Source organism: Papaver somniferum, chromosome 2 (assembly GCF_003573695.1).
Source record: "Papaver somniferum cultivar HN1 chromosome 2, ASM357369v1, whole genome shotgun sequence".
NCBI classification, from domain to species: domain Eukaryota; kingdom Viridiplantae; phylum Streptophyta; class Magnoliopsida; order Ranunculales; family Papaveraceae; genus Papaver; species Papaver somniferum.
In genome coordinates this window covers 41,067,554-41,081,122 of record NC_039359.1, presented here as the reverse complement: position 1 = coordinate 41,081,122, position 13,569 = coordinate 41,067,554, and the positions used below count along the sequence as shown (strand labels likewise).

The following is a 13,569-nucleotide window of genomic DNA, read 5'->3' as shown; positions in this document are numbered from 1 at the left end:
AGCAGCCAGCCCTTAACGTACCAGTAGCTAGGCTCTTTCTTTTTTCTTCCATACGATATATACGCACCCATGTGAAGACCCTTTTGCTCGCGACCCCACACAGATATTCCGTATCAATTGTGGACCCTGCATTGTCCTATTTATGTGCGGTCCACTTGTTTTCTATCCTTCACACGTGACCCACTCTTCCTTTTAACCCCCCCTTTTATAATTTGTCTCACAAACCTGTATCTAAATTCCTAGACACAACATAACATTACCCACTGAGAACAAAAAAAAAAGTAAGAAGCAGGATTTAGTTTTGGATAAATCATATTGCATGTCTTCATTTTACCTGCTAAAGAATATTATAGTATTCAGGATATAAAAAGAAAACAAATCTGTTCATGTTGTGCAGAAAATCTTATAAAGCAGATACAGTAATAATAGCTTAAGTTAGCACTACGACTTCCGATAACCAACCAAAGGTTTTTTCTATATATTTCTCTGCTCAGATACAGGATTTATTGTTCCCTCTTAGAGTGCGTAGTTTTACTATCCTTCACACTCACCAATTATCATCCTAGAATCCTTTATAAATACCCCCTTCACAAAAACATGTAACCGCAAAACACGGTTACAAGACCCAAAAAGAAAAACTCTTTTCTTGTCTCCTTCATTCCACCATTCTTAAGTTTCTTTCTTTCTTTCTTTCTTTCCTCTGTTCATATATTTTCTTTCCAATTATATAACAAATGGCAACAAAACTGCTGCTAACATTTGTCGTCTGTAGATTAATATCAACCGTAGGATTAACAATAGATGCTGATCATCCAGTTGGTAGAATTGATCAAGGTGTTTTTAATGGTGAGTTAAGTTATGATACCAGTGATATTGAGAAAGTTTCAATTGATTTTGGATTATTGAATGAAGCTAAACCATTAGGTGTTTTGCATCCGGGTTCAACTAATGATATTGCGAGTCTACTTAAAACAGCCAACATTAATGGTTTTGGTGTATCGGCTCGTGGTCATGGACATTCAATTAACGGTCAAGCTCATGCTACTAATGGTGTCGTGATTGAAATGAGTGGTTCTAAAGGTAATCAGTTTCGGTCAAATTTGGGTTCGTTACCTGCTCTTGGTTATGAAAATACATTTTTACTCGGTGGAAGAAACAGTAAAAGTAATGATTCTAAGAGGATACCTTATGTGGATGTTTGGGGTGGAGAATTATGGATTGATGTATTGAAATGGACTTTAGGGTTTGGACTAGCGCCAAAATCATGGACTGACTATTTGTATTTAAGTGTTGGTGGAACTCTTTCTAATGCTGGGATTAGTGGTCAAGCTTTTAATCATGGTCCACAGATTAGTAATGTCTTTGAACTCGACGTTGTCACAGGTAACTACGGTTAAATTTTCTTTCTTTTCTTTTTTTTCGTACTTCCATTTAATAGTTATCAAATTTTGATGAGTACATGGGTTTTTGGTGATGTTTAGGTAAAGGAGACTTGGTGACATGTTCAAAGAAGAAAAACTCAGAGCTTTTTAATGGAGTTCTTGGTGGTTTAGGACAATTTGGGATTATAACTAGGGCAAGAATTGCTTTAGAACCAGCTCCACAAAGGGTAATTATTACCAACAGTTACATTTTATGTCGATGATTAATTTACACTCCATAAAACTAAAAAGTGGTTAAGAATATGTATCTGACCTAAAAACTTAATTAGGTTTCATCTTTTAAACCTTTTAAGTCTCTAACACATTGTGTTTCGTTCTCTTTATTAATAACTAAACAGGTGAGGTGGATAAGAGTTTTGTATTCAAATTTCTCAACCTTCACAAATGACCAAGAATATTTAATATCTCTGCATGGTAAACCCTCGAGTGAAAAATTCGATTATGTCGAGGGCTTTGTTATTGTTGATGAAGGTCTCATTAACAACTGGAGATCTTCATTTTTCTCACCAAAGAATCCTATTAAAATCAGCTCAATCAATGGTAGTGATGGTGGTGTCTTATATTGCTTGGAGATCACCAGAAATTATGATGATTCTACTGCTAATTCCATTGATCAGGTATATATATACGTACTCTGCTTCAAGAAAAAAAGAAAAGCTCTAGTTTAATGTAAATCAATATCCACATCTTTGTTCATTTTTCATGCACCAATTATAGGATATTAGGTTAGGTTCAGGTTGCATACATATTAATATTCAGTCTTAGCAAGTACATATTATATTCAAATAAACGACACCTAAATGATAAAAATAGAAGATCCGACGTGATCTATGTTCTCAAATTTATATTAATCAATACGCAAACAAAGCATTAAGTTCCTTCATTTTATTTAGTTAGACGATTTAAATTAATCAAAAGATTTAAAACAAACTAAATCTAAAGGCCAACCACCATCTCAATAATGTTGCTTGAATGATGGGATTATTTTTTAGGTCTATTTTAATCTATATCAGCAGTCTTTATGTCATAATTAATTCAAAGAAATAATGCTGTTTCATTTCATACTTAATACTATAATGTTGCAGGAAATAGAAGCTTTGTTGGAAAAGTTGGATTTCATACCGTCATCAGTATTCACAACTGATCTTCCTTACGTGGATTTCTTAGACCGAGTTCACAAGGCCGAGTTAAAGCTCCGATCCAAAGGCTTATGGGAAGTACCTCATCCATGGCTTAACCTTTTAGTCCCCAAATCAAGAATCGCTGACTTCGACAAAGGTGTCTTTAAGGGTATCCTGGGGAATAAAACTAGTGGGCCCATTCTCATCTATCCCATGAACAAAAACAAGTAAGTACAAATTCTTCAGTTCAATTTTAACGATCCATGCATCATGCATGCAAATATTCATCCAACGGCTTATAATTGACGAATATATCCCACTAAATTACTATTGGTGGTCCTTGGCCGAGAAAGTGGACTTGTTTAAGCAAGATCGAAATTGATCCTGTTGTTATTATTTGGTGTAGGTGGGATGATCAGAGTTCAGTTGTTACACCAAATGAAGATATATTTTACTTAGTAGGATTGCTAAGATCTGCGCTGGATTCAGGAGAAGAAACACAAAAGCTAGATTACTTGAAAGATCAGAACCGTCAGATTTTGAAATTCTGTGATGAATCAGGAATTAGAGTGAAGAGATATTTACCAGGTTATAAAACTCAGGAAGAGTGGAAAGAACATTTTGGCGATAGATGGGGCCAGTTTCTAAAGAGGAAAAATGAGTTTGATACTATGCGTATTTTAGCAACAGGACAACATATATTCAAGCCTTCATTCGACTCTGTTTCTTCCTTTAGGTGACAGCATCAGTCCAGTGGATTGGGCCCACTATTGAAAAAACTCTACCAGCTTCGTACAGTGAAAATATATTATTTGTGGGGACATAGTTGGAAATTGAGCAATTTGGGACAGTAGCTGGAGTCATGGAAGAAATCAGTGGTGGAGAAGGAGGTGCAAGTGGGACCGGTTGTTAATAGTTAGGATGGAGCGTGAAGTGTGAACAGCATGTTATCTTTACACCCTTGATCCCCGACCAGTCGAACATTCCTTTTTGTCCATAACAGTTGAGGGCTATCATCTAAGCTAATTTGAGTTCCAAGTTCCATCCTTCCAGGATATGGCTTCTGCCGATCTTTTCTCTTGTTCGGATTAAATCCTTAATCTTGTAATTATTTAATTTTATTTTTTATTCGGTCAATAAAAATTCATTTAAAGGGAACAATACGTACAAAGCTTATACCATTAGCACAACTTATACCATTAGCACAACTGATTTGACTGATTAGAAACGGTGATAAACATTACAGGTCATTCCACGGTCGAAATGAATTCTGGCCTATTCTTATAAAATTCATAAGTATCCTCAGCCAATAAACATGTTTGCTTGTCCAAGACATCAGCTGCAAAACTTGCTTCTCTACAACTATGAGCATAACGTATGTTGTTGTAAAAAGCACACACCATCTCCCATTTCTGAATCGGTTCCCACGATAATGTTCCCTGTTGAAAAGCTTGAATGCAACTGATAGATTATGATCCGACACAAATTTTCTTCACATTCCTCTTTTAGCAAGCATAAGACCATATATAATAACATTCACTTCAGTATAAAAATTAGTCTGCCAACCTAGGCCAACACATAGGGCGCTCGAGTGAAAGAGTGGGAAAGTGGACATCGTCGTTAAACCCAGGTCGTGCGGAGACTTGGTTGATTGTCCACCCATCTGCTTGCACGACTTACTGACATTTCTCATCGTGGATGAACACACGCGTCATAGGCCGCCAAACCAAAAACCTAATTAATATCCCCCATGTGACATGATTGATGTCTCATGATTGGGGAGTCTGCAAGTCAAGCGTGTATTTAATTAGTCAGTTGTTGACTTGATTAGACGATGAGTCTAAGTTGAGCATATATTGACGAATGCTCTGTGATACATAGATTGAACATGTCTGCTGGGACATATATATAGTTCTCGAATGCATGTTGATAATTGAATCAGCATGATGAATATTGATAGCTTGAGCAAATACTGCTCATCCAAGCGAATATTACTCGATTAATGAAGTATCAAACGTCGATAGTTGAATAATATTACTAGTCCCATCTGAGCAAATATTGCTCATTTGATGGATTATTGAGTATTGATATTTGAATCAATATTGATAGTCTGAGCAAATATTGCTCGTCTGAACAATTATTGGTAGTATGACCAAATAAAATATTCATTTAAAATATTGGAAGCTGGACCGAATATTATATACTTAATAAAGATGTTGATTGCTGGATCAACATAAAATTATTAGTGGATCAACATAAAATTATTAGTGTTTGAACTTACTTAGAATTATGATTTGCAGAGCATTCAGTTCAAACCCTAATTTTGATCGATCGTTGATCAATTGATGATTTACTGAAAATCAATCACTGGGTGAGAGAGGGACCGACTACATGGGATGATGGACGACCATGCAACGTCCATGTGCTCGAGTGAGAATGCACCAAAGTCCTTTGTAGACCAGTTGGTGAAAGGATGATTAAATGTTGGTTTAATCATTTACTGAAATAGTGCTCATCTGAGCATTAGGCAATAAAACCAAATTATGGAGAGATGAGGAACCGACCAAGGGGTATGAAAACGGCCCTTGGTGGTTGTGGGACCAGATGGTGGTCGATTGAAGAAGTTCCAAGTTGGTTGGAAAGAGTTTGAACCCAATATGAATGGTAAAAGATTAATTAGGTCAAAATTGTTAAAGTATGTGGGACCGGCTCCTTGCAAGCTTAAGAGCCGACCTTGGTCGGTCAAGGTGGCATGCCCGTGTCATCATATTGTTCGTGTCTCAATTTTCAGAGTTTTGATATTTTCTAACTCGCGTTCAAGCAATATTTTGGATTTTCAGAAGAGTTTGATCCTGACCGAAACTCTCGATTTTGCTCGAATGAGCAAGTAGGACTTTGCTCGTGCGATCGATATTTTAGAAATATTAAAATAATGTTTTAATATTTATCGTGAGAAGCCTAGTCGGTCATGTGGCCATTTCACTTTTTGGCTTTTGACAGTTTGAGCAATATTTAAGAAAATATGGAAAAACCATGGTTTTTGCTCAAACAAGGGAGTTTCATGAGATGAAGAAAATAATAATAAATTAAAGGATCATAAGGTGAAGGACCGGCCACCGCTAGGGCATGGTCGGCCAGCTAGTAGGATCGGTCCCGTGACACCTTTCCCTGTTTTTGATTATTTTTCATCGTGTGAAGGAAATATGGAGAAACTGAGAGTTTTGCTCAAATAAAGGAGTTTTCATGAGATTATGAAAAATAATAAAATAAAGTAAAATAAAAGGAAGAGGCATGGGACCGGCCGGCTGGTAGGCCCGGTCCCCCTAGACGCCTCTTTATTATTTTATTAATAGTATTTTTCTTCCCCATTTTGCATAGGTTTCCTCGTTTGTCCATATTTTTGAGTGCTCGTTCGTGCATTATTGCTAAGTACACTCGCACCATTTTCTCGGGGCTTATTCGATGGTGGCCCAGATGCCCGATCAGTGATTATTTGTTACTAATTCATGGAATTCTGCTAAGAATCAACCATGAAGGGGAGTAATGAGATAGAATGCTAATCTATTACCGATCCATGAAATCCAACGGAGGATCAGCCATGGAACGGAGCAATGAGATAAATAGATTATTTTCTAGGAATTTAGTTGATGAATGACACGCTAGAATTAATCTATGAATTTCTCTACACTAGCATGTGTATGTCTAGAAGAGAGTTTATTCGAGAATCGAGGTATGAGATGATGGAAGTATCATACTCGTTCTGAATATTGGTCATGTATAGTTAGGGAACAACAAACAGTGTGACGTCCTGAAGACGTTAGCACTCTATACTATCATGCAATATGTCTAGGAGACGTCCAATCATTATGACATTTTATACACATTCTCTCTACATAGTCAGGGAACAACAAACAATGTGACGTCCTGAAGACGTTAACGCTTTATAATAGCATGCAATATGTCTAGGAGCCGTCCAATCATTTCGATTCTACGTAGAGGTGCTGATGAAATATGCAAAGTATCGAAAAGCTCAGCTGAGAGGCTTTACGAGTAGCATATTCATCAGAACTCTGAGAGGATGTTCGCTCAGTCAGAGATCGTGAAATGGTTCACGAACCATAAAATATGAGCGTTTCACATACATTTCTGAAGCCGTGTCAGAAACATGCAGTACCATGATTTTACGATTTTAGCCTTTGTCGAAAATCCACCATCAACATTAAGTCCCCTGCTTAGTGAGGGACAATCATGCTCCGCAGTAAGCACTGGATGGTGATTTTCTAGTAGACGAGATAAGTAGTTGAACTTAGTCATAAAAACGCATTTCCAGAATCCCTGATTTGCTCCAATGATATCATGTACAAGCAAATGCCTGGATAAAGAATCTGGCGGCATGATAGAGTGTCACCCCTTAGCACGGAGATATGAAGCACCGCTGATTCGGATGATCGGACGCCCAGTTTTGGTCGGTTTAGCGTTTACGGGTCCGAGCCTGAAAAGGAAATCCTTGTTTGATTAAGTTTTCGGAAATAAAATTGTTATAAAGGGAAGAAGCCCTAAAAAAGATTTTATTTCTTCCTTGAATTGACCGACCACCCTCCCCCTTGATCTCTTCACGCCAGAGCAGTAGAAAAAGGAGAAGAAAAAATTTGCCGGACTACTACCGTCGGCAGCCGCCGACCAAACTCCGACCGACGACACCGACCAAGTAAGTAATATATATATATATTCATGAGTTGTTCATAAAACAAAACCCATATGTGTGTATGCATGTCGTAAATTTTCATATAAAAAGTTTGTTTTAGGAAACGGACGTTCGCCCGTCCATTAGTTTAAGAAGCGAACAATAATCCCTAGCATGAGAGAAAGATATATATTTTTTGAATAGACATGACCTTATTGTAGTGAAGAAAACTTTGTCTATGAGCTTTCATGAAAACAAAATTTTATTTTGAAATATCCGGATTTTCATAAAAACAGAAAAGACCCTCGTTTTATAAACGAACGCTCGTTAGAGCAAAGACGTTTTTTTTTACACATTAATAACTCACGTGAAATTTTTTTCAAAATTCGTGAGTTACTTAACTAACGTAAAAAAAAATATTATATAAAATACGTGAATCATTCACGGTATTATTTTTTTTTTTTTGCGTGTAAAATCATATTTTGATCTTAAGCAATTGTTGAAAGCAAACAATTATTTGTGATGAAATAATATTTTCATGAATTTTTCGATTTAATAGTGAATGCTCACACAGTAAAAAATCATTGAATGTTCACACGGTGAAGATTACGTAAATTGCTCACACGGTGATAATTATATGACTTGCTCACACAGTGAAAATTATGTGAATTGCTCACAATTTAATAAAAATCAAGTTATGATTTTGAATAACGAATTTTGCTCGTCTTTGCAGGTTTGAAGGAACGAGCAAGTTTTCGAAGTTTTTGCGTTATAGTCACTACTGCTAGTGAAATTGTAAACAGGTAAGAGTTGGATAGTTACCATTTTTGTAGAAGCTGATGTGAGCATCCTTATTATTTTGTTGTGCTTTGATTCTACTGCTTTGGTGAAATTTGCATCTACGAATGATATACTGAAGTAGAAATACTGTATGGATGTCACAACAACTTTGCAAGGATGACTGATTCCCATGATGGCACTTCCGAAGATGATACCTCCGCAGATACAACTTCAAGAATGGTACCTCTGTATATGGGACTTCCATTGATGAAGAAGAACAAGCACCGGAATAAAGAATATTCCAAACATTGATGATGATTTCTTTGTGGTTCAGTATAGGCCTGAAAAACGTCTCCCAGGTTCTTCATTTCGCCTTCTTATAAATCCCATTTATATTACTCAGAGAAAATTGGTATCTCCTCGAGTAATAATGCGGTTCTGTCTGCAAGGAGGGAACTACTCTGCTTCGCATATAGAATTCAAGTTTTCTCGAAAACCTTTAACGAAATTTTATGGATGGGCGAGACATATATTGGGTTATGATCGTGTACGAACTATGATAGATCGTGCACAGGTGACATGATCTATTCAAGCAGTTGGAGATTTGTTTATCTACCATGATGTACGAGGTATGGAAGCTTTGCTCGCTCGCTGGTGTATTCGTACTCACACTTTCATATGCAGGTGGGGAGAATTTACCATCATTTTGGAGGATGTAATTGCTTTATTGCATCTTCCATCTACGGGTAATTTTCCTGAAGGACTTTCGGCAGAGGATATTGCAATGTATGATGTCTTGACAGCTACGATGTTTGACATTAACAAATTATCTAGCAAATTTTGTTATACTTGTTGACACATGAAAAATCTTACCCCATAGCAGGCCTGGGGATCCCCTAATAGGGTGCTAAGTCCAACATGAATAAAGGGGACTTGGGGACTAAAGCCCAATTCCATTAAGAAGTATCCGTAAAGAAAGAAGGACAGGGAAGGAATTAAAAGAAAGGGAGGAGGTTGTATTAGAGAAGGAGTGGCATTAGTGGTAAATAAGGGGGTTTAGGACAAGCGACTCTTAAATGAGTTTTGTTTCACTAAAATATGACAACCAAACTTGACATACCATCGCTTGGTGGGTTCAACCGAGCTATGCTCTAACAACTGCATTACAAGTCCTTTTGAGACTACCAAGATAACTAAGTTACTAAGTAGTAGAACATTATAACTTCCACTACAAGAGAGTAAACAATTCCATGGCTTTCTGAGAAACCTCGATGTTAGAGCACTGCTCGGTCGAACTCACAAGCGTTGCTATCTCAAGCTTGTTTGTCAAGTTTAGTTTCCAAACTATAAGTCTTGACCTAGTCTACTTATATCTAAGTCTCGGATTAGGATAGTAAGTATAGTTGAGATTTAGACTCCATGGCGTTCATCGAATGAAGACGAAGAACTACTCAAGGGAACTTGTGGAACTTCACCAACAAAAGGTATGTGGACACTTGAACTCATCTATCACTCAAAAGTCTATCTACTCTATCTCCTATTTGAGACAAAAAGTCGTATTGCTATATAGACTTCAACTATACACATTTGGTATTTCGAGCCGAGTTTATCTCGCTTATCTATTTCTCGAAATATGTGTTGGTAAGCTTTCGCTTTAACCAAGTTCATCTTTTAATCTTGATGAAAGTCAAAAGATGATCATGTGAAAATCGCCTTGTAGCATCTTACATGACTTGTGTGAAACAGTCATTTGATGTAGACTCGGAATGTTTCGTATTGATCATTCGATCACTTGAAAATTGCTTTGAAGCTAATAGTTTGTGTGAGACAGCTATTGTCGTCTTCCAAGAATGTTTCAATGATTGAAATGAGGATTTAGAACATGTAACCATGATTGGTTATAAACATAATGTGTATTCACATTTGTGTAAAGTCCAAAACCGGGCACCATGTTATGCGTACCCGTACGCGTAGTGGTTGGTTGTTGGAAGTCCGGGAACTAAGTATGCGTACCCGTATGCGTACTGGCGGAAGTTCAAGTCCCGTGAATTTCTGCTATACTTTGGAAGTGTAAAATCGTATGCGTACTCCTACGCGTACTGGCATAACCAAACTCGGTCCGGCTACTTAGGTATGCGTACCCGTTTGCATACTTAAGTAGGTTATGTTCTAAAATCGGTTTGTTCATGAACTAATACATTTATATAATAAGGAATTCAATCTTTTGCAAACCGTGGCTATGATGTTCATGAAATGATTCGAGTGAATCAAAATCGATTTTGCTTCAATTGTGTCTTGTATACTTCTATGAGAATATAAACAATTGAACAACTCTCTAACTAGTTTCATTTGAGTCATTTGAACTAGTTATGATAAAGATGAATAAGGTTGATATGAAAGTGCTCATACGGATAACCTCGGTTAACTATTTTTGAACCAACTAAGTGTACACGTTTAGGTACGATTACCTTTATCTAAATGTTGGTACATTTCATTTCTGTATAACAATCTAAGTTCGATCTAACGGTTGAAAGATATTAGCTTGAATCTAATCAGGTTTTCATCTGACGGTGAATATTGAATGCATTGTTACCAAGGTAACATTGATTTCAAAACATGATTTGAAGACTATATAAAGGAAAACTCTAGCAACTGGGAAACCTAATCCCTACACCTCCTATGTGATATTAGTTGCGACTAGAGTCGATTCTCCTTTAACCTTAGGTTTTTTACGAAACCTTGTAAGTTAACGACTTAAAGACTTCATTGGGATTGTGAAGCCAAACCCAACTATTTCTCTGTAGTTGTGTGTTTTGATCTTGTTGTTTTCTATCGTGATTGAGTACTATCTGCTTTAAGATTTTCTCGAGATTTATTCTCCGATAGGCAAGATTGAAAAGTAGTCACAAACATCTTCGTCTCATCGTTTGTGATTCCAAAATATCTTGTTTCGTTAATCGATTAAGATTATTGTGAGGTAATTGATAATACTAGGCTGTTCTTCGGGAGTATACGTCTGGTCTATCAATTGGTTCATGATAGACACATATTCATGTCTAATTTGTCCTCAATGTTTTGTATTATTGGTACTCGATTTCGTACTTATTATGGTGTTTTATGTGTTTGTAGGTATTTTTGGGAAATAAACATTTTTGGAAAATTCGGCTCGAAAAGTTGCTCGGGGCACCCCCAGAAAAGTACTAAAGGCACCCTCATTTTGGATAAGGACACCCCAGGCACCCCAGCTGTTAAAGGCGCCCATACTCTGGATAGAGGGCAACCATCATCTTCCTCATTTGAAACTGAATTTTGGGCGGGAAAATGAAAAAACAGAACTGTGTGATTTTCGATCGATGTTTGAAGGAGTTCTGGGTAGATTAAAGGGCTGAAACTTGTTGGGTAGTTGTGATATGTCCCAACAAAACTATCATGAGTGATTTGATCGATTAAAATTGGCTGGATTATCGCGTAGAAGTAAACAGAGCAACACGTACACCGGGAGAAGATATTCACGGGATTGTGCGTGTTTTTCTGTACATGGCGTGAGATGGAGTTTGTATAATTACATCTGAGGCGTGTACATGACGATTTGGAGCGCGCTGGAAGAAGTTTAACGCGTGGTGAAGATAAACATGGGAATTATTTCTGTTTTTGGCAGCGAAGAATAAGAGCAATTTGATGGAGATTATACGGAGTTATTGGAGGCCCTGTCGAGTATTTATACACTGTTGAGGAGTCATAGAGGGGTTACGAGGAGAGTTTAGGAGATTATAGAGCATCACAGAGTCGAGAAAATGACGAACACGAAGAACAAAAGACCCACAGAGACAGTCGTTTATCAACAGTGACAACGACAGAGGGGTGAGGGTCGTATGTTACAGCATCAGTGACAGATTACATATATCGTTCTCTGTAACAGTTCGATTTGTAACACTTATAACTGTTACAACCCCGGTTTTTAATAGCTTTTCTCCATTTCATCTTTGTAAACACCCTTTGAGCAATAAAAATGAATTTTGAGTGTGTTTCCAACATGATGATGAGCTAATTCTCCCACAACCAAGGCAATGAGGAAGTTATTCACGCATGAATAATTGATAACTATTTTATTATCTCTAATTTATAATTTATAATTCACTCAATCACTGCTTTGCAGAGTTTTAAATTGTTTGCACGATTTTCTTAATTACTTGTGATTCAATTTGATAGGTTATACTTTGTTTAGACAGTCTACGCTTAGGGAATACAATTAATATTTGAGAATTTTCCTGATTATTTGTGAGTTAAGAAATAAGGGACTTAAAAGATAATTAGAGTTTTGGTTATTTACCTTCATTCATTCATGTGTAATAGTGGAATCAGTGTCTTGGTTATTTTTAAATCTTGAAATTAATTTTGCAACAAGTTTTCTATTTTTAAGTTTTATAAGTCTAAAATCTTTTGCTTTCACAAATCTCAACGAACTTATTACTAAAACAACTCAATTGAAAATCACATCAATTTTTGGCGCCGCCGACGCGGATTTGTCTTTAGGCTAGAGTTTTTAGATTTTTTTTTTTATTTTGTTTGTTTTACCTTACGTTTTTGGTTTTTTGTCTTTTTACTACAGATTTTTGGAATTTGGAGCGAAAGAAAAATTTGCCAAAGCTTTTGGTGAATACTTAAAGATTTGGAGTTGAAGACAAAGTGAAAAGAGCAAAAGAAAAAAAAATAATAAAAAAAAAGAGAGAAACATTTTTTTTATTTTTCTTTTAGATTTTTTTTTTAGATTATCTTTTTCTTTTGCACTATATTTTTGGACTGTGGACTTTGGGACTTTATTTATTTTTTTTAAATCCTTACGGAAGGGTAGTTTAAATATCAATTGTTTGCAGAGAAGGACGGCGATTACGATATCGCCTCGGCCCCTCGGGTTCGTACATGACATAGAAGTCGTGGCCCGAGTCGACTTCAGCAGTTCATCCCCCGTCTGGTACGGGAGGTAAGTTTGTCGAAACACTCGCGAATCCCCTGTCAGCGAGTTACTGTATTCCTTCGTTTGCATATATGCTGAGGATTTGAAAACGACTGCTTTAATTTCCTAGTAAAGGGCAAGGACTGGCCATATAAGATAAGGGTTCGGATTTCATCACCGTTCCCTTCTTGCCCGCCTTAGGAAAACGAAACCAAACGCGAGCCTAAGCCTAAAATTTGACTAGTACGAGACCTACAGGGTAACGAGCTTAATAGGAAAGTCATTCGAAAAATATTGGTTACTCTTTTAAGCATGCTTCAAAGTTCATGATGGTTTCTGTGAGTTGAATACGCCGTCTTGTAACGCCGGTGAGGCCTTGGGTATCAAAACTCCATCGAGCTTCCCTCGTCTCGATTCAACTTACTTAAACTCGGATTGATTCCAGAGGAGTTTGCTTAAATTGTAACGAATTCCCTTTCGAAGGATTAGAAGCTGGTCTAGAAACAATCTAAGTGGAGCCATCATGCTTTTTGTTTGCTAGAAATCAGTAGGTTTGCTGTGGTGGAGTCATCCTTGTTTGTGTTTGCA

The 13,569-nt window shown here is 36.9% G+C and overlaps 1 protein-coding gene across 2 annotated transcripts; it reads left to right on the top strand.

Moving 5' to 3' along the window:
- The first annotated feature begins 377 nt into the window (after positions 1-377).
- Positions 378-3,726, top strand: LOC113347449 (cytokinin dehydrogenase 5-like). Of its 2 annotated transcripts, XM_026591108.1 has the most exons (6): positions 379-846; positions 976-1,383; positions 1,482-1,609; positions 1,781-2,059; positions 2,528-2,790; positions 2,970-3,726. In XM_026591108.1, the coding sequence occupies exons 1-6, from the start codon at positions 735-737 to the stop codon at positions 3,301-3,303; spliced, it is 1,524 nt and encodes a 507-aa protein (XP_026446893.1). In that variant the 5' UTR covers positions 379-734; the 3' UTR covers positions 3,304-3,726. The 2 variants fall into 2 exon arrangements, with proteins under 2 accessions (XP_026446892.1, XP_026446893.1); XM_026591107.1 differs by having other exon boundaries at positions 378-1,383.
- Positions 3,727-13,569: the final 9,843 nt, after the last annotated feature.

What these genes read in the sequence shown, in the direction of transcription:
- LOC113347449 (XM_026591107.1), top strand. Translation starts at nt 735, where the DNA reads ATGGCAACAAAACTGCTGCTAACATTTGTCGTCTGTAGATTAATATCA. An exon ending in TAGAACCAGCTCCACAAAGG is followed by an intron (nt 1,610 to 1,780) that starts GTAATTATTACC and finishes ATAACTAAACAG; the next exon opens with GTGAGGTGGATAAGAGTTTT. An exon ending in TATCCCATGAACAAAAACAA is followed by an intron (nt 2,791 to 2,969) that starts GTAAGTACAAAT and finishes TATTTGGTGTAG; the next exon opens with GTGGGATGATCAGAGTTCAG.